Source organism: Balaenoptera musculus, chromosome 6 (assembly GCF_009873245.2).
Source record: "Balaenoptera musculus isolate JJ_BM4_2016_0621 chromosome 6, mBalMus1.pri.v3, whole genome shotgun sequence".
Taxonomy (NCBI): Eukaryota; Metazoa; Chordata; class Mammalia; order Artiodactyla; family Balaenopteridae; genus Balaenoptera; species Balaenoptera musculus.
The window spans coordinates 79,141,224-79,160,579 of NC_045790.1; the positions used below are offsets into that span (position 1 = coordinate 79,141,224).

Consider the following 19,356-nt stretch of genomic DNA (forward strand, 5'->3'; position numbering starts at 1 on the left):
CTCCTTAAAACATCAGAGTAAAGCAGTAATGCTTAAAAAGCAATAATTAGGCCTCTCCAATGCCTCACAGGATGGATAGAGTTCTTAGATGAAGAATTCCTAGATGAAATAGAGTTTTTACATGAGCTAGAGAGAAGAAGGGAAGGAATGAAAAGGGAATTAATCTAGTTTCTGTCTCTTGATTCTTGGCCTAGTTATTTCCAGTAAAAGGGGTCAGCTTCATCTTTATCTCAAGTCTTGTGACTTGTTCTTCTTAGTCTGCAGAAGCACAGTGCTTTTTTTTTTTTTTTTTTTTTTTTTGATAAACGTAACTCAAGAAGCACAGTGCTTTTAATTTTCAGACCCACAGACTATAGTTGGTGGCCCTTCCTGCAAATGAATTGCTATGGGAGCAGTCAGCTTATGTTCTTCACAGGCAATTTTTACTTTTTAGGGTTAACTTGAGTACTGGGAAAAGAAAAGGAGGCAGGGGTTTTAGAAGATTTAGAAATCTAGGTCAAATCTAGAAAATAGAGAAACCGTCTCCAGTTGAAGAACATGAAGGGTAGCATGTCTCCCACCAACTCATTTTACCTGTCCCGGGCTGACCCAGCAGAGCCAGAGAGTATTGGCAGTCCCATGCATTCCTGGGCTGTCTGCTTCATCCTTTGTACTTTCCACTGTGCTCCTTCCCTACAGGCTGCATGTTCCCAGTAAGAACGGAATGCATGCCCACCCCACATAAGGTAACAATCATCTCTGCCCAAGCTACAGTCACTGGTAGCTCAGAGTTTAGGGGCAAGACTGGTGGCAGGTCTTTTTTCACCTTTTTGGAGAACAGTAGAGCACCCTGGAGCTCTCTCTGATGTAATCAGCTCCCCGCCTGCCACGTGCATTGTTCTCTCCAGGCCATTCAGCGGGCTAGAGCAACCCTCTATTACTCCAGCAGTGGACAGTGCTAGGAAATCACTTTCTTGTCATGGTCCTTTCTCCAAGTGAAGGGTTGCTATCACTAAACAAAGGGAAAACACTTTGTGCTATAAGCAGGGGCAGGAGCAAACCTTTAAGTAGCTGAGCCTTCACCAGAACAACAAACTGGAGGGGGAAAAATAAAGAAACATTCCACGTCTTGTCTTTTACTGTGTATGTGATTTGAGCTTTGGTTGTTAAACATCTATATGTTCATTTCTGAGCCTCATGTTGAATTTGTAAAGGTTCAGTCACTCGCTGACTTCACCCCACCTATTTCCCAGGAGTTTGTTTCGATCCTGTTGACTTTGGCTACTTGCTCAGAACACAAGGACTTGATCTGATTTTACATCAAAACTCTGATGGGAAGCCAAGGAGAGAGAACTGATTGCTTATAACCTTTAAGTCTAGCGTTGGGAGGCAGGTCACTGTTGACTCCTACAGTCTTAGAAAGTAATGTTCTTATTCCTGCTTGACAGCTTGATTCATATTATCCTGCTGCCTTCTGATCCAAGTGCACTATTTTCCTTTTGCACTAGCTGCAGGATTAGAGTCAAGCTAGGATCAAGGAACATGTGCCAGGTTTGAGACCACACATGGGACCATTGTAAGCATCACTGTGGGCCAAGCGCAAGGCATCAGCCAGCAAAATTGCTAAAAATAGACTGAAAAGAACAGGTCAGGGTATTGCCTTCTAACACAATCTCTATTAACCATCCTGACCAGAAACTAGAGGAAGAAGCTGAGAATCCCTCAGACCCTGAGGGAGAAAATGAAGCGATTGTTGCAAGAGTCAGAGGAAGAAATCATGGTCACCTTGGGATCCTCCTCCAGGCTTTCCCCAGATAAAGCTAAGGCAGAGACTCTGTGTGGCTTCAAGAGCAAGTCCTCAGGCCCTGCTGGATCCTTACCGGAGGACAGCTTCCTGTCCCCTCACTGTGGGTCAGCAGCCTCAGCCATTGGTGGGGATAGAGATGGGGGCCTGGCCCAGCATTGCAGCTTTGGGCAGCAGGCCAGCAGCCAGCTTCCTCTGGGCTCCACTGCCTGTGTTTCAGGGTCTGGCTCTCAGGACCGCTCATCTGCCAGCATGACCACAAGCTGTCAGGAGCCCTCAGAGAGGGATCAAGCCAAGCCCCTTTTGTCTAGAGGCCCTGGCCAAGGCTGTAGCCGTGAACAGCAAGAACCTTTGGGGGATGTAGTGGACTATATCATCAGAGAGCTGCAAGGCATCAGCCGTCTCCAAACTGAAATTGCTGAGTTGCGGCAGCACTTGAGCCAAGTCCGGGGTTCAGTGGAAGAAGTCTCTAGCTGTGTAGACTCAGTTCTGAGTGAAATAGAAGGCTTGCAAGTGGGCAGCAGCTCCCTGGCCAAGGTGTGTGTTGGGGGAAAGGCCCAGGAACCCCATGTGGACCGACCCAGTGAGGAAGCCATTCTGTATCTGTATGGACTTCCTGAGCAAGATGGGGAAAATACCATGGAGCTGGTGCATAGCTTCCTGGCCAAACACCTCTGTGTTAATGGCATGCAGTGCAATAGGTACATTAAAGAGGCTTACAGAGCAGGCAAAGTGCCAGCCCCCAGGCCTATTGTTGTGAAGCTTGCCCATCTAGAGCATAGAGACCTTATATTGCAGAAATCCATCCTCTTGCAGAGTGTAGGGATCCGGATTGCCACCAGAGAAGAACCAAGCCGGCCACAGTGCTGTAAGAATCCCCCAAAGGAGTCTCTATCATTTTTGGAACAACAACTTCAGGATTGTAATTTGAATTCTTTAAACCTGGATGAACCAGTTTTTCAGGTGGAAACAGGGGACAGAGGACCAATAACAGGAGTATATCAAATGAGGGCTCAGAATCAACATAGAGAACTCCAGACTCCTGAACAGCAAGGCCTTTGCTTCCCACCCAAGAACGATTTAGCAAAGCCAAGTGATGAGTCTAAGCCGAGGGACGAAGTAAAAGGAACATCAGGAACACCCCAAATTATCAGTGGCACCTGTGGTGAACTGACAGGGAGAGAGGCTTCTCTGTCCACCCTTCTTCAATTTGAGGAACCTTCCCTAGAGTTAATCTCAAAAGAGGAGGATTCTGGGAAACCCCAGGTTTTCAAACAGTGTAACCAAGGACTTGAAGCATATAAAGCAGCAAAAGTAGAAAACAACTGCAGTGATAAAAGTGAGGCCAGCAGCTGCCTATCATTGTCTGGGTTGCTGAAGACAGAGGACAAACTCCTGGCCTGTGAAGCTGGGCTTGATATTTTGAGCTCAAAGCAGCTAGAGGACCTTTTGACGGATAAGTCCAGAAGGTTTGCAACTCTGAGCTGTGACAACATGATGGAGGAAATCATCATAGGACCTGAGACTTTCAATGACATGGTTCATATTGACTTGAATGAAGAGGAGGAACGCGCTGCACAGGTCCTTAAAGATGTCTTTGAAAAGTCCTCTTGTCTGGGTGGCTCGCAGGAGGATGAAGATGTAGAAATCAAGTTTTACACAAGTAAACTGGGCCGAGCAATTTACCACTTTCGTTCAGCTTTGCAGGGAGTATTTCAGAAGCTGGAGAACAGTGGGTCCATGACTCCTGAGGACCTGGAAAGCGTTGAGAGTGGTTCCCAGTCAGAGAACAGTGATAGACTTCTTGGGACAGTGAGTTCAGGGGGTGCCCAGGATTTCTCAGTGGAGAGCCCTGGGAGTCAGGGGAGTGAGAGCTTGCTCAGTGTGGTGTCTGGTGGAGTGGGCATCTCTACACAGGGAGACCAAACCTCTCAGGATCCCAGCAACTTCTCTCTGGCTTCCAATAACTTGCCTCTTGCATATTCATCGCCAGGTTTTGCTCTGGCTCCGTGTCTGGGAAGTGAAACTTGTTCCAGGCCTGAATCTCCCAAACAGGGCAGACTAAGCCTAGAGCAAGTGTGTGCAGAGACCGTCTACCTCAACAAATGCATCAACAATTTAAAAGATGTTCTAAGAGAGAAAAGACTGAGGCAGAAAAAACTTTTGCACGAGCTAGTACAGAAGACAGACCATCTCTCGGTAGAAGACACGCACCCAGGTATTTCAAGTCTCTGTTTAATGGGTTTACAGCTGGCTGGGTAGGGCCTTCATCAGGCCAGCATGAGACCCAGCTTGGTGGCGAGTTTCACAAGGTGATGGGGGAGGTCCACAGCTTGAATCAGTCTCAGTTACTGGAATATCGATGTTAAGCGAATCCTGTGGGAATTGGGAGTGACAGAGTTGAAAAACGACAGGAAAGGAGTTCTTGTCCGCACGGAGCTTCCAGTTTATTGGCGGGAGCTTTAGAAATACCTTTTCAAAAGAGGAAGGGGCATCTGGGCAAAAATAGTTTACAGCTGCAGGACTTTTCGGATATTCTGGTGTAAAGTAGGTGTGGGGTAAGAGGCAGGACTGGGGAAAAGAGGCATGTTTCTCACAGGAGCTAAGGGGACTGATGCAATCCTATGTTGCATTTTAGAATTATTCTCCATGGGCTTCTTGCTGAGATAAGATTACCATTTCTCCAGCAGCTCCACCTCATAGGCCACTGTGGCAATTTCCCTTATCCCGACCTGTCTTCTTCCTAGTACTGGAGTTGACAATACAGAACCTTATTTCTAACTTGGAGCTGTCCAGCCTGACTGTGCTCTCTACAGGTCATATTCCCTTTCTTCCATCTCCAGTTGAAGGGTGCTTACTTAAGAACTAGAGAATGGAATGGTTTTTGGCTACAAGAAATAAGAAAACTTTTTTCTAGGCAGCATGGAGATGATATGTAGCTTTAAAATTACTTCTCCCAATCAAAATTAAATTTATCCAAAGAGCATATGCTTTATTCATCTAATTTTAAATGTAAATGAGGTTGTCCTCTTATGCATATAACCTGATTAATCTTTCTAAGGCAAAATTAACATTATGAAACATATTGTGTTGGCAAAGGTGTGAGAGAACAGGCACTCATACATTGCCAGTGGGATGGGAGTGGAAATTGGTATAACCTCTAAGGAAGGCAATTGGCAAAATTTATCAAAATTATGTATACCCTTTGAGCCCCAACACTACTTCCAGGAAGATACCCTGCAGGTACATTTTCACATGTGGAAGGGACGTATGTTCAAGGTTATTTCTGAAGCATTGTTTTTAATAGCGATGATTGAAAACAACCTAATGTTCGTTAAGAAAGGCTGTTTAAATAACTTATTGGCACATCCAAACAATGGAATACAGTACCATGCAGCTATAAAAAGGAAGAGGTACCTCTTTACTGAAATGGAAAGATATATTGACATATTAAAAAAAACAAGGTGCAGAACAGTATGTATAAGATGCTGGCATTTGTATAAATAGGAGAGGGGAAGAATACACACAAAAACCCACAATGTCTGTTTGTATATGTATAGAATATCTAACAAAGATACATAAGAGGACGTTCCCTGGTGGCCTAGTGGTTAGGATTCCAGACTTTCACCGCTGTGGCCTAGGTTCAGTCCCTGGTCAGGGAACTGAGATCTTGCAAGCCACGTGGCACGGCCAAAAAAAAACCCCAAACAAACAAACAAACAAACAAAAAACCACAAAGATACATAGGAAACTGATACAGGATTGCCCATGGGGAAAGGTATTAGGTGAAAAACCAGTGGGATGAGAAGGAGATTTTTTACTGTATACCCTTTTATAATTTTTAGAATTTGAATCATGTGAATGTAATACCAAGTCATAAAATTAAATTGAAAAATTAAAATCATATTCCTTTCAAATATCCCTAGAGCTACTCTTTATAGCTTATCAAAAAAAGTCTAAATTCCTTCATTTGGCATTCAAGACCACTACCGTTGGTCTCTAGTTTACATTTCCAGGCTTATCTCCCGTTGTCCCACTGCACTCCACCTAGAAAGAAACTGCTGTCTCACAAATTTGCCTTATACTTTGTCTTCAGCATACTGACATATACATCCTTCCTTCTAGCCTAAGGTACTGTGTTTACCACATCAGCCTAGCAAAATTTACTCAATTCTTTAACGTACAGCCAAAGTATCACCTCCTCCAGGAAGCTTTCTATAATTCCTCAACTACAAGTGATTTCTGTCTCCTTTTAACTTTGCAGCTCCTTTTCTTCCTCCCTGGGCATTTAGAAATTATTATATTACAGCAACAGTAGAAACAACAAATATCAAAACAGTACTTCCTCACTAACTCTTTAAACCTTGCCTAGAGTTGATGTTAGCATGAGCATCCAGAACTCTGGGGCCCAGTTCTTCAAGTTGCAGAGCTTCCCTTCTGGGCTGACATCCTGCTGGACGATGCAGGAACTTGTGACAGCAGCAGAGATAATGAGACGAAGGAGATTTTCTGAAACACCAGTAAGAGATCAAGCCAGAGTTCTGGGTGCTTACCAAGATCCAGTCTGGTCTCTGGGCTACAGAGGGGGTGGTGGAGAGGCTGCCAGGCAGTGGCAGCATCTCTTCAGTGCTAGGTCCGGCCTGACTGCAGCACCAGGCCATAAAGCAGGAGGAATAGAGGAAGGTACATAAACACACAGGCTGGTCTCTCACCACCAATACACTCGGGTTATAGAGTCCACAAGAGCAGTCACCCTAACCTGGTAAACTGATTCAATACAACAGTGATTGCTACCACAACAAAACATTTGAAAAAGCTTTTTTCACTGCTCTGCTTAAGACCTTTTAGGGCCTAAGCTTATTAGTAGTATCTTACCGTTAGAGTTCTTTTTTTTTTTTTTTTTTTTAATGCTTTTTCTTCCTTTTTTGGGGGGGTGGGGTGGGGTACGTACCAGGCACTATTTGAAGTACTCTCACATGCATTACATTAAAATTCCATTTTTTCATTCCTACCACTACCAAAATAGCTTTTGTCAAGGTCATCATATTGCCAAACTTCTGGTCCATTTTTAGTTCTCTTAGTCAATCAGCAACTTGATGTAACTGATTACTTCTTTTTATTATAACAGCTTTTTAGGTATTTCTATACCATAAAATTCATCCTTAAAATCCCTTAAAAATGTACAATTGAGTGGCTTTAGTATATTCAGAGTTATGCAACCATCAATTCTAGAACATTTCCATCACCCCCAAAAAGAACTCCCTATCTATTAATAGTCACTCTCCAATCCCCTTTGTCCCCAGCCTCTGGCAACCACTAATCTACTTTCCATTTCTATGGATTCTGGACATTGCATGTAAATGGATTTATATAATATGTGGCCTTTTCTGACTGGTTTCTTCAACTTAGCACAATGTTTTCAAAATTGACCCATGTTGTAACATGTATGGGTACTTCATTTCTTTTTGTGGCTGAATAATATTCCATTACATGGATATAGCACATTTTGTTCATCCATCCATCAGTTGATGGACTTTTGTTTTGTTTTGTTTTGTTACCACTTTTTGGCTATTACGAATAATGTTGCTATGAACATTTATGTACGAGTTTTTGCATGGACATACATTTTGATTCTCTGGTATATACCTAGAAATGGAATGCTGGGTTATATGGTAACTCGGTGTTTAACATTTTTGAGGAACTTCTAGACTGTTTTCCAATGTGGCTGCACCATTTTACATTTCTACCAGCAATGTATGAGAGTTCAAATTTCTCCACATCCTTGCCATTCTATTTTTATTATAGCCATCCTAGTGGGTGTGACTGGTATCTTCTAGTTTTGATTTGCATTTCCCTAGTGGCTAATGATGTGGAACATCTTTTCATGTGCTTATTGGCCGTTTTTATGTTTTCTTTGGAGAAATGTCTATTCAAGTCCTTTACCCGTTTTTAAATTGAGCTGTTTGTCTTTTTCTGTTGAGTTGTAAGAGTTCTTTATATGTTCTGGATATAGGTCCCTTATATACAAATTATACAAATATTTTGTATATATTTTTTCCCCAGTCTGTAGGTTGTCTTTTCACTTTCTTGATGGTGTCCTTTGAAGCATAATTTAAAAAAAAAAAAATTTATTGTGGTAAAATATACAAAACATAAAATTTATTATTTTAATCATTTTAAGTTTATTCACATTGTTGTGCAACCATCACCACCATTCAATCTCCAGATCTTTTTCATCTTTCCCAGCTGAAACTCTGTACCCATTAAACTAACTCCCCATTCTCTCCTCCCCCCAGCCACTGGCAATCACCATTGTACTTTCTGTCTCTATAAATTTGACTGCTCTAAGTACGTCATATAAGTGTATTTGCACAATATCTGTCCTTTTGTGGCTGGCTTATTTCACTTGGCATAATGTCTTCAAGGTTCATCCATGTTGCAGCATATGTCAGAATTTCCTTCCTTTTTAAGGCTGAATGATATTCCATTGTATGTATATATACTACATTTGTTTGTCCATTTATCCATCAGTGGACACTTGGGTTTCTTCTACCTTTTGGCTATTGCAAATAATGCTGCTATAAACATGGGTGTACAAATATCTGTTGGAGTTCTTGCTTTCATTTCTTTTAGGTATATACGCAGAAGTGGCATTGATGGATCATATGGTAATTCTCATTTTTTTTGAGGAATTGCCATATTATTTTCCACAGCGGCTGCATCATTTTACATTCCCAACCACAGTGCACACAGGTTCTAATTTCTCCACATCCTTGCTAAATAACACTTGTTACTTCCTGGTTGGTTTTTTTGTTTGTTTGTTTTGTAATAGCCATCATAATATGGGTATGGAGTAGAGTACAAAAGTTTTAAATTTTGATGAAGTTCAATTTATCTATTCTTGTGTTGATTTTGCTTTTGGTTTCATAGCTGAGAAACCACTGTCTAATCCAAGGTCACAAAGATTAACTCCTATGTTTTTTTCTAAATGTTTTATAGTTTTATTTAGCTCTTACATTTAGGTGTATGATTCATTTTGAGTTGATTTTTGTATATGGTGTGAGATAGGGTCCAACTTCCTTCTTAAGCATGTGTATGTCTAGTTATCTCAGCACTGTTTGTTGAAAAGAACATGCTTTACCCATCGAATGGTCAAAAATCAACTGGCCATAAATGTAAGAGTTTATTTCTGGACTCCCGATTCTATTCCATTGATCTTTAGTCTATTCATATGCCTCAATTTCTTTTTTTTTTCTTTTTTAATTTTTTGGCCACGCCACGCCAAATGTGGGATCTTAGTTCCCGACCAGGTTTCGAACCCGTGCCCCCTGTGTTGGAAGCACAGAATCTTAACCACTGGACCGCCAGGGAAGTCCCTTGATTTCTTCTTTTTGAAATACTTTCTTCACCTGGCTTCCAGAACACCTTTCTGTCTTGGTTCTCGTCCAACATTATTGACCATTCCTTCTCAAGTCATCTTTGCTAGTCCCTCCTTATCTTCCTAACCTTGTAGTATCCCAGGATTCAGTCCTGACTACTACTTTTTATTTATACTCACCTCCTAGGTAATATGTTTCAATCTCATGATTTTCATAAGCATTCCCAGATTTATATCTGGCCCAGATATTGTCCAGGAACAGCAGATTCCACATCTACTTAACATCCACATTTCCATGTGAATAGGCATCTCAGATTTGACGTATCCAAAACCAAACTTCTGATCCTTCTCCCTAAGCCCTGCCAAACCTGCTTTTTCCTATAGTCTTCCTTTTTTTTTTAATTTTTATAAATTTATTTATTTTTGGATGTGTTGGGTCTTAGTTTCTGTGCAAGGGCTTTCGCCAGTTGCGGCGAGCGGGGGCCACTCTTCATGGCGGTACGCGGGCTTCTCACTGTCGCGGCCTTTCCCGTTGCGGAGCACAGGCTCCAGACGCGCAGGCTCAGTAGTTGTGGCTCACGGGCCCAGTTGCTCCGCGGCATGCGGGATCTTCCCAGACCAGGGCTCGAACCCGTGCCCCCTGCGTTGGCAGGCGGATTCCTAACCACTGCGCCACCAGGGAAGCCCCCCTGTAGTCTTCCTTACCAGTAAATGGCAACTCCATTCTTGCAGCTAGCTGCTTAGGCCCAAATAGAGTCATTCTTGACTTCTTTTCTTTCACAACCCATATCCAATCAGTTAGTAAATTCTGCCTGCTTTGCCTTTAAAAAATATCCCGAATCTTGGGCTTCCCTGGTGGCGCAGTGGTTGGGAGTCTGCCTGCCAATGCAGGGGACACGGGTCCGGGCCCTGGTCTGGGAAGATCCCACATGCCGCGGAACAATTGGGCCCGTGAGCCACAGCTGCTGAGCCTGCGCGTCTGGAGCCTGTGCTCCGCAACAAGAGAGGCCGCGCGATAGTGAGAGGCCCGCACACCGCGATGAAGAGTGGCCCCCGCTCGCCGCAACTAGAGAAAGCCCTCGCACAGAAACGAAGACCCAACACAGCCAAAAATAAAATAGATGAATAAATAAATAAATAAATAATTTAAAAAATAAAAAACCATCTCAGGCTGCATCCATATAGACACTGAAAGGGCTAACCCTCGTTCTGTTTCATCAGCATTGTGCCATTAAGAGAATCTACCCTATTTATAAAAAAAAAAAAAAAATCCCAAATCTTACCACTAATATCTTTATCTAAGTCACCATTTTCTCTTGTCTAGATGATTGTGGTAGTCTAACTGATCTCCCTGCTTCTACCCTTGTCCCTCTACAGTCTGTTCTCCCCAGCCAGAGTAATCCTCATAAAACTAAGTCAGATCATATCACTTCTCTGTTCAGGACCTTCCAGTGATTTTTCTGTCTCACTCAGAATGAAAGCCAAAGTGCTTATAAGGGCCTGTAGAGCCCTATTTGAAATGGTACTCTGTGGCAAACTTGTTCCTTCACACCAGTCATGCTCTCACCTAAGGCTTTGCACTTGCTGTATGTTCTGACTGGAATACTTTTCTCCTACCACTCTGAATAGCTTCTTTACTCATTTCTTTCAGGTCTCTGCTTAGATGTCGCTTTATCGATGAGGACTCCCTGACAATCTTTTATAAAATTTTAATAGCATACCATCACCACAGAGGACAATATCTTCTCCCCTTACCTGAATTTTTCAGCAGAGTCCCCATCATACATGATACAGTACACATAGTTCCAGATTCTGGAACCAGAATGCCTGTTTTGAATTATGGCTTTGCCACTTGCTGTGACTTTAGGCAATTTTCTTAACATTTCTGATCTTCATTTTAATCAACAGAAAATGGAGATTATAATAGTATTTACCCAGTAGGGTTGTTGTGAGAAATAAATGAGCTTACTCAAATAAAATGCCAGATGTGTAATGTGTTCACTTGGTGTGAGCTACTATCATCATCTTCATCATCATTATTAGTTGTCTGCTCCTCCTACTAGAATAGAAACTTCTCAAGATCAGGGTTCACTGCTGCATCAGCATGAGAACAGTACCTAATGTGCAGTAGGTTCTCAATAAGTATTTAAGAGATGAATCCTCACAATAACCCTGGGAGATTGCAGGTCTTATCCTCTTTTTACAGATAAGGAAATGCAGGCTCAGATAAGATGAGTGCCTCAAGTCTTTTGACTCCCAAGTAATGGAGTTAAGATTGTTTTAACAATGAGGAAGTATGTCACTTCCTTATAAGGTGGACTATCTGGAAGAGTGAGATCATTCTTAGGGGTCAGGAATTTTCCTGCAAAGAAAGTGTTATATAGACATATGTCACTTAAATTGAAAACTAAATCTGAGTGGAAAAATCCTAAGGCATTTTAGGCAGTTAGGAAGCACAAAAAATTTGATTCCTAACAAGAAAAAGTTTTTTTAAACAAGAAAATGTTTGTCCAGTGGGTGGGACAAACTGAAGGGACTAGTACAGCAGTTCTTTGGGGTCTGGAAAATGGTACAGATTATTGGCTAAGAGACCTATCTTTTCTCTTAGGCAAGACACATGTTCTTTTTTTATTTTTATCTTTTTTATTTAAAATTTTTTTTTGAATTTTATTTTATTTATTTTTTTATACAACAGGTTCTTATTAGTTATCCATTTTATACATATTAGTGTATATATGTCAATCCCAATCTCCCAATTCATCCCACCACCACCACCACTGCCCCACCCCCTGCTTTCCCCCCTTGGTGTCCATATGTTTGTTCTCCACATCTGTGTCTCAATTTCTGCCCTGCAAACCAGTTCATCTGTACCATTTTTCTAGGTTCCACATATATGCGTTAATATACGATATTTGTTTTTCTCTTTCTGACTTACTTCACTCTGTATGACAGTCTCTAGATTCATCCACGTCTCTACAAATGACCCAATTCGTTCCTTTTTATGGCTGAGTAATATTCCATTGTATATATGTACCACAACTTCTTTATCCATTCGTCTGTTGATGGGCATTTAGGTTGCTTCCATGAACTGGCTATTGTAAATAGTGCTGCAATTAATATTGGGGTGCATGTGTCTTTTTGAATTATGGTTTTCTCTGGGTATATGACCAGTAGTGGGATTGCTGGGCCGTATGGTAATTCTATTTTTAGTTTTTTAAGGAACCTCCATACTGTTCTCCATAGTGGCTGTACCAATTTACATTCCCACCAACAGTGCAAGAGGGTTCCCTTTTCTCCACACCCTCTCCAGCATCTGTTGTTTGTAGATTTTCTGATGATGCCCATTCTAACTGGTGTGAGGTGATACATCATTGTAGTTTTGATTTGCGTTTCTCTAATAATTAGTGATGTTGAGCAGCTTTTCATGTGCTTCTTGACCATCTGTATGTCTTCTTTGGAGAAATGTCTATTTAGGTCTTCTGCCCGTTTTTGGACTGGGTTGTTTGTTTTTTTAATACTGAGCTGCATGAGCTGTTTATATATGTTGAAGGTTAATCTTTTGTCCGTTGATTCATTTGCAAATATTTTCTCCCATTCTGAGGGTTTTCTTTTTGTCTTGTTTGTAGTTTCCTTTGCTTGGCAAAAGCTTTTAAGTTTCATTAGGTCCCATTTGTTTATTTTTGTTTTTATTTCCATTACTCTAGGAGGTAGATCAAAAAAGATCTTGCTGTGATTTATGTCAAAGAGTGTTCTTCCTATGTTTTCCTCTAAGAGTTTTATAGTGTCCAGTCTTACATTTAGGTCTCTAATCCATTTTGAGTTTATTTTTGTGTATGGTGTTAGGGAGTGTTCTAATTTCATTCTTTTACATGTAGCTGTCCAGTTTTCCCAGCACCACTTATTGAAGAGACTGTCTTTTCTCCATTGTATATTCTTGCCTCGTTTATCAAATATAAGGTGACCATATTTGCGTGGGTTTATCTCTGGGCTTTCTATCCTGTTCCATTGATCTATGTTTCTGTTTTTGTGCCAGTACCATATTGTCTTGATTACTGTAGCTTTGTAGTATAGTCTGAAGTCAGGGAGTCTGATTCCTCCAGCTCCGTTTTTTTCCCTCAAGACTGCTTTGGCTGTTCGGGGCCTTTTGTGTCTCCATACAAATTTTAAGATTTTTTGTTCTAGTTCTGTAAAACATGCCATTGGTAATTTGATAGGGATTGCATTGAATCTGTAGATTGCTTTGGGTAGTATAGTCATTTTCACAATGTTGATTCTTCCAATCCAAGAACATGCTATATCTCTCCATCTGTTTGTATCATCTTTAATTTCTTTCATCAGTGTCTTATAGTTTTCTGCATACAGGTTTTCTGTCTCCCTAGGTAGGTTTATTCCTAGGTATTTTATTCTTTTTGTTGCAATGGTAAATGGGAGTGTTTCCTTACTTTCTGTTTCAGATTTTTCATCATTAGTGTATAGGAATGCAAGAGATTTCTGTGCATTAATTTTGTATCCTGCAACTTTACCAAATTCATTGATTAGCTCTAGTAGTTTTCTGATGGCATCTTTAGGATTCCCTATGTATAATATCATGTCATCTGCAAACAGTGACAGTTTTACTTCTTCTTTTCCAGTTTGTATTCCTTTTATTTCTTTTTCTTCTCTGATTGCCGTGGCTAGGACTTCCAAAACTATGTTGAATAATAGTGGTGAGAGTGGACATCCTTGTCTCGTTCCTGATCTTAGAGGAAATGCTTTCAGTTTTTCACCATTGAGAATGATGTTTGCCATGGGTTTGTCGTATATGGCCTTTATTATGTTGAGGTAGGTTCCCTCTGTGCCGACTTTCTGGAGAGTTTTCATCATAAATGGGTGTTGAATTTTGTCAAAAGCTTTTTCTGCATCTATTGAGATGATCATATGGTTTTTATTCTTCAATTTGTTAATATGGTGTATCACATTGATTGATTTGCGTATATTGAAGAATCCTTGCATCCTTGGGATAAATCCCACTTGCTCGTGGTGTATGATCCTTTTAATGTGTTGTTGGATTCTGTTTGCTAGTATTTTGTTGAGGATTTTTGCATCTATATTCATCAGTGATATTGGTCTGTAATTTTCTCTTTTTGTAGTGTCTTTGTCTGGTTTTGGTATCAGGGTGATGGTGGCCTCATAGAATGAGTTTGGGAGTGTTCCTTCCTCTGCAATTTTTTGGAAGAGTTTGAGAAGGATGGGTGTTAGCTCTTCTCTAAATGTTTGATAGAATTCACCTGTGAAGCTATCTGGTCCTGGACTTTTGTTTGTTGGAAGATTTTTAATCACAGTTTCAATTTCAATTTGTGATTCGTCTGTTCATATTTTCTGTTTCTTCCTGGTTCAGTCTTGGAAGGTTATACCTTTCTAAGAATTTGTCCATTTCTTCCAGGTTGTCCATTTTGTTGGCATAGAGTTGCTTGTAGTAGTCTCTTAGGATGCTTTCTATTTCTGTGGTGTCTGTTGTAACTTCTCCTTTTTCATTTCTAATTTTATTGATTTGAGTCCTCTCCCTCTTTTTCTTGATGAGTCTGGCTAATGGCTTATCAATTTTGTTTATCTTCTCAAAGAACCAGCTTTTAGTTTTATTGATCTTTGCTATTGTTTTCTTTGTTTCTATTTCATTTATTTCTGCTCTGATCTTTATGATTTCTTTCCTTCTGCTAACTTTGGGTTTTGTTTGGTCTTCTTTCTCTAGTTCCTTTAGGTGTAAGGTTAGATTGTTTACTTGAGATTTTTCTTGTTTCTTTAGGTAGGCTTGTATAGCTATAAACTTCCCTCTTAGAACTGCTTTTGCTGCATCCCATAGGTTTTGGATCCTCGTGTTTTCATTGTCATTTGTCTCTAGGTATTTTTTTATTTCCTCTTTGATTTCTTCAGTGATCTCTTGGTTATTTAGTAACGTATTGTTTAGCCTCCATGTGTTTGTGTTTTTTACGTTTTTTTCCCTGTAATTGATTTCTAATCTCATAGCATTGTGGTCAGAAAAGATGCTTGATATGATTTCAATTTTCTTAAATGTACTGAGGCTTGATTTGTGACCCAAGATGTAATCTATCCTGGAGAATGTTCCGTGCGCACTTGAGAAGAAAGTGTAATCTGCTGTTCTTGGATGGAATGTCCTGTAAATATCAATTACATCTATCTGGTCTATTGTATCATTTAAAGCTTGTGTTTCCTTATTTATTTTCATTTTGGATGATCTGTCCATTGGTGTAAGTGAGGTGTTAAAGTCCCCCACTATTATTGTGTTACTGTCGATTTCCTCTTTTAGAGCTGTTAGCAGTTGCCTTATGTATTGAGGTGCTCCTATGTTGGGTGCATATATATTTATAATTGTTATATCTTCTTCTTGGATTGATCCCTTGATCATTATGTAGTGTCCTTCCTTGTCTCTTGTAACATTCTTTATTTTAAAGTCTATTTTATCTGATATGAGTATAGCTACTCCAGCTTTCTTTTGATTTCCATTTGCATGGAATATCTTTTTCCATCCCCTCACTTTCAGTCTGTATGTGTCCCTAGGTCTGAAGTGGGTCTCTTGTAGACAGCACATATATGGGTCTTGTTTTTGTATCCATTCAGCAAGCCTGTGTCTTTTGGTTGGAGCATTTAATCCGTTCACGTTTAAGGTAATTATCGATATGTATGTTCCTATGACCATTTTCTTAATTGTTTTGGGTTTGTTTTTGTAGGTCCTTTTCTTCTGTTGTGTTTCCCACTTAGAGAAGTTCCTTTAGCATTTGTTGTAGAGCTGGTTTGGTGGTGCTGAATTTTCTTAGATTTTGCTTGTCTGTGTAGCTTTTGATTTCTCTATCAATTCTGAATGAGATCCTTGCCAGGTAGAGTAATCTTGGTTGTAGGTTCTTCCCTTTCATCACTTTAAATATGTCATACCACTCCCTTCTGGCTTGTAGAGTTTCTGCTGAGAAATCAGCTGTTAACCTTATGGGAGTTACCTTGTATGTTATTTGTCGTTTTTCCCTTGCTGCTTTCAATAATTTTTCTTTGTCTTTAATTTTTGCCAGTTTTATTACTATGTTGTCTCGGTCGTGTTTCTCCATTGGATTTATCCTGTATGGGACTCTCTGCGCTTCCTAGACTTGGGTGACTATTTCCTTTCCCACTTTAGGGAAGTTTTCGACTATAATCTCTTCAAATATTTTCTTGGGTCCTTTCTCTCTCTCTCTTCTCCTTCTGGGACTCCTATAATGTGAATGTTGTTGTGTTTAATGTTGTCCCAGAGGTCTCTTAGGCTGTCTTCATTTCTTTTCATTCTTTTTTCTTTATTCTGTTTCGCAGCAGTGAAATTCCACCTTTCTGTCTTCAGGTCACTATCCATTCTTCTGCCTCAGTTATTCTGCTATTGATTCCTTCTAGTGTATTTTTCATTTCAGTTATTTTATTGTTCATCTCTGTTTGTTTGTTCTTTAATCCTTCTAAGTCTTTGTTAAACATTTCTTGCATCTTCTCTATCTTTGCCTCCATTCTTTTTCCAAGATTCTGAATCATCTTCACTATCATTATTCTGAATTCTTTTTCTGGAAGGTTGCCTATCTCCACTTCATTTAGTTGTCTTTCTGGGGTTTTATCTTGTTCCTTCATCTGGTACATAGCCCTCTGCCTTTTCATCTTGTCTATCTTTCTGTGAATGTGGTTTTTATTCCACAGGCTGCAGGATTGTAGTTCTTCTTGCTTCTGCTGTCTGCCCTCTGGTGGATGAGGCTATCTAAAAAGCTTGTGCACATTTTCTGATGGGAGGGAAGACACATGTTCTTAGAAAAGCTCTTGTTCTCTAAGTCCTGAAAGTTCAAGTTCCTTTTACTACAGAAAAACGCTAGATGTGCTACACCCTCAGACTACAAAGGTGAAATAATACAGTATATATAATTCTTGCTCTCAAGAAATTCACAGTGTGTAAAGGGAGATGTTTATACAGACAATTAACAATGAAACATACTAACAACATACTATCATAGAAGTGTGCAGCACAAAAGCATGGGTACCATGTATACATAGTAGAGAAGCATCTAATTCTGTTTTTGAGAGGAAGGCAGATAAATTTTCATAGAGGCATTAATATTTGAGCTAAGTCTTTTATTTTTTTATTAATACCACATCAATTTGCAGTTTTACAGGAAACAAGATTCAAGTTACTTAGGCGCTACTGTACTTTTATGTTGCACGCACATACACACACACACAGTTTCATTAGTAATTTTTCACCTATAGATTTTTCTTAAAAAAACAAAAAATTCCTGTGTGGCACAAAGATCTGTCCAAATTAATCTAAGCACAGCAGTAACGAAACAAAGAGCTAGGTGTGGAGGCTTCCAGTGCAGAAAAAGGCCCTTTGGAGGGGAAGCCCAAAAAAATGATCAGTACACTGACTTCCTGGGAGGGCAAAGGATGGGGATGGAGAATGCATTCCCTACTATGACATGAAATCAGTTAAACATTTCAAAAGGAAAGGGGGCTAAGAAAATAAGAAAGTGGAATAAGGCAAGGGTACCTTTTACCCATCTAAATTCCTAAGTAATTTCCTCAACAAAGTAGAAAGAAAACTTCCTTCCACTACCTTCTACAGAGCTGCACTGCTTTGGGACTGTCAAAGATTGTAGCCTTTAAAGTCACCAGTGCATATTCCCTCTGGATTATCACAACTATGAGTTACAACTTGAAGGAACTCACAGATGATTTTCTTTCAAGTTTACTGAATTTTCATGTTGGAAAGGGAGGAAGACACTTAGAAGTCTCAAATGGGGATCAAAGATTCCCAGACGCCCTCCATCTGATGTCAACGTGAACTGTTTTGTTGTCTTTTAATTGTGCATGGAGCCCGTCAACACAATTTGGCCCTGCCTGGTCACCCTTACCTAAAGCTTCTCGGAAAACACTCTCAAAAGGAGCACCCTGCGCCATGGTAGAGGTGCCAAGACATTTTATGTGCCTGAAAATGAAAGGAACCCTCAAACAACACACACCCAATAAGCTAGCCTCCAAGTTAAAACTCCATATGAACCACAAAATGCACTTCCCTACACTAATCTGTGGTCTCTTAACCACAGACACAATCTCCTCTCAAGCCAGCTCAGCTTTGGTCCTTAGGGTAAAATGACGAGCACAAGTTAAAAATGTACCATATGAAGGAGGACGTTGTAGGGAAAAGAGAAAAGAGAAAAAGGCCTTTGTGCTTCTGTAGTTCACCTCTTGAGACTGTTTCCCTCCCCACGCACTGAGACAGGATTACAATAACTCAGTAACTGAGGAGCCCACATGCAGATTAATTTTTTTTTTTGAGCTAAGTCTTAAGAATCAGTCTGTGCTCACCCAATAGATGCAAGAGGCCAGGTCATGGAGAGCCTTGACGGCCTTGTCAGTAGATTGAATTTCCTTCTTTAGGCATTATGGGGAACTCTGGGAAGAACAGAAGGACGCAATTGAAGTAACTTTGACATGATGTGTACAATGTATTGATATTTAAGATAGTGGAGGAAGAGAGAATCCTTTCCAATTTGAGTCACAGGGTCAGTTAAAGTGTTCCTTGCCTAGTTTTCTTTTTCAAAGGGAATAGAGTGCTCTAAGGAAGTAGGGAGTAGATGTAGAAGAGACATGTCCCCTTTCCAGGAAGTGTCTTTTTTATCTCACCCACTTTTCTGAAGCTGCACTGTTTTGGAGGATTCCTGTTCCTGAATTCATTCTTCTGTCAAGTCAGGGGATCCATTAGGTCATCAGAAGTAGCTTGAAAAATCGGGAACTTATGAGTTAGTTTCCATGATTCTCCCTTCTACTTGTTATGTAATATCAGTGGGTCTTTAAAAGGGATGAGAAAAAAAGAAAAGGGGAGCTGATGGGCCCAGGTAAATGGACTTTCCTTAGAGAAGGAAGCCTACGTGAAGCACATGTGGCCTAGAAGGCAGTGTAGTCTCTGACGAATAGGAAAGGAGTAATCTCTGGACTTTATTCTTCCTCTCCTGTGGCTTGCTTGGGTCCTTCTGGAAGTGTCAGTTTCCTTTGACATATTGTTCTGGATTTGGTAGATAATCAAGCCTGGGATTGCAGTTATGGTTTTATTGTCCAGATCATGGTGACTTGTGATAGGGCAGTGGCCAGTTGGTGCCTCCAAATCTATGGCCATTGAGCATCCTGGTCCTGGCCTTAATTC

At 40.4% G+C, this 19,356-nt stretch overlaps 1 protein-coding gene across 1 annotated transcript in view; it reads left to right on the forward strand.

Annotated features, from left to right (window-relative positions):
* The first annotated feature begins 1,720 nt into the window (after positions 1-1,720).
* Positions 1,721-19,356, forward strand: part of LOC118896836 (protein unc-13 homolog B-like) — a 56,872-nt gene continuing 39,236 nt past the window's right edge. The window contains exon 1 of the mRNA XM_036855291.1: positions 1,721-4,001. Within this exon, the coding sequence (XP_036711186.1) occupies positions 1,721-4,001 (2,281 nt within the window). The remainder of the gene's footprint in view (positions 4,002-19,356) is intronic.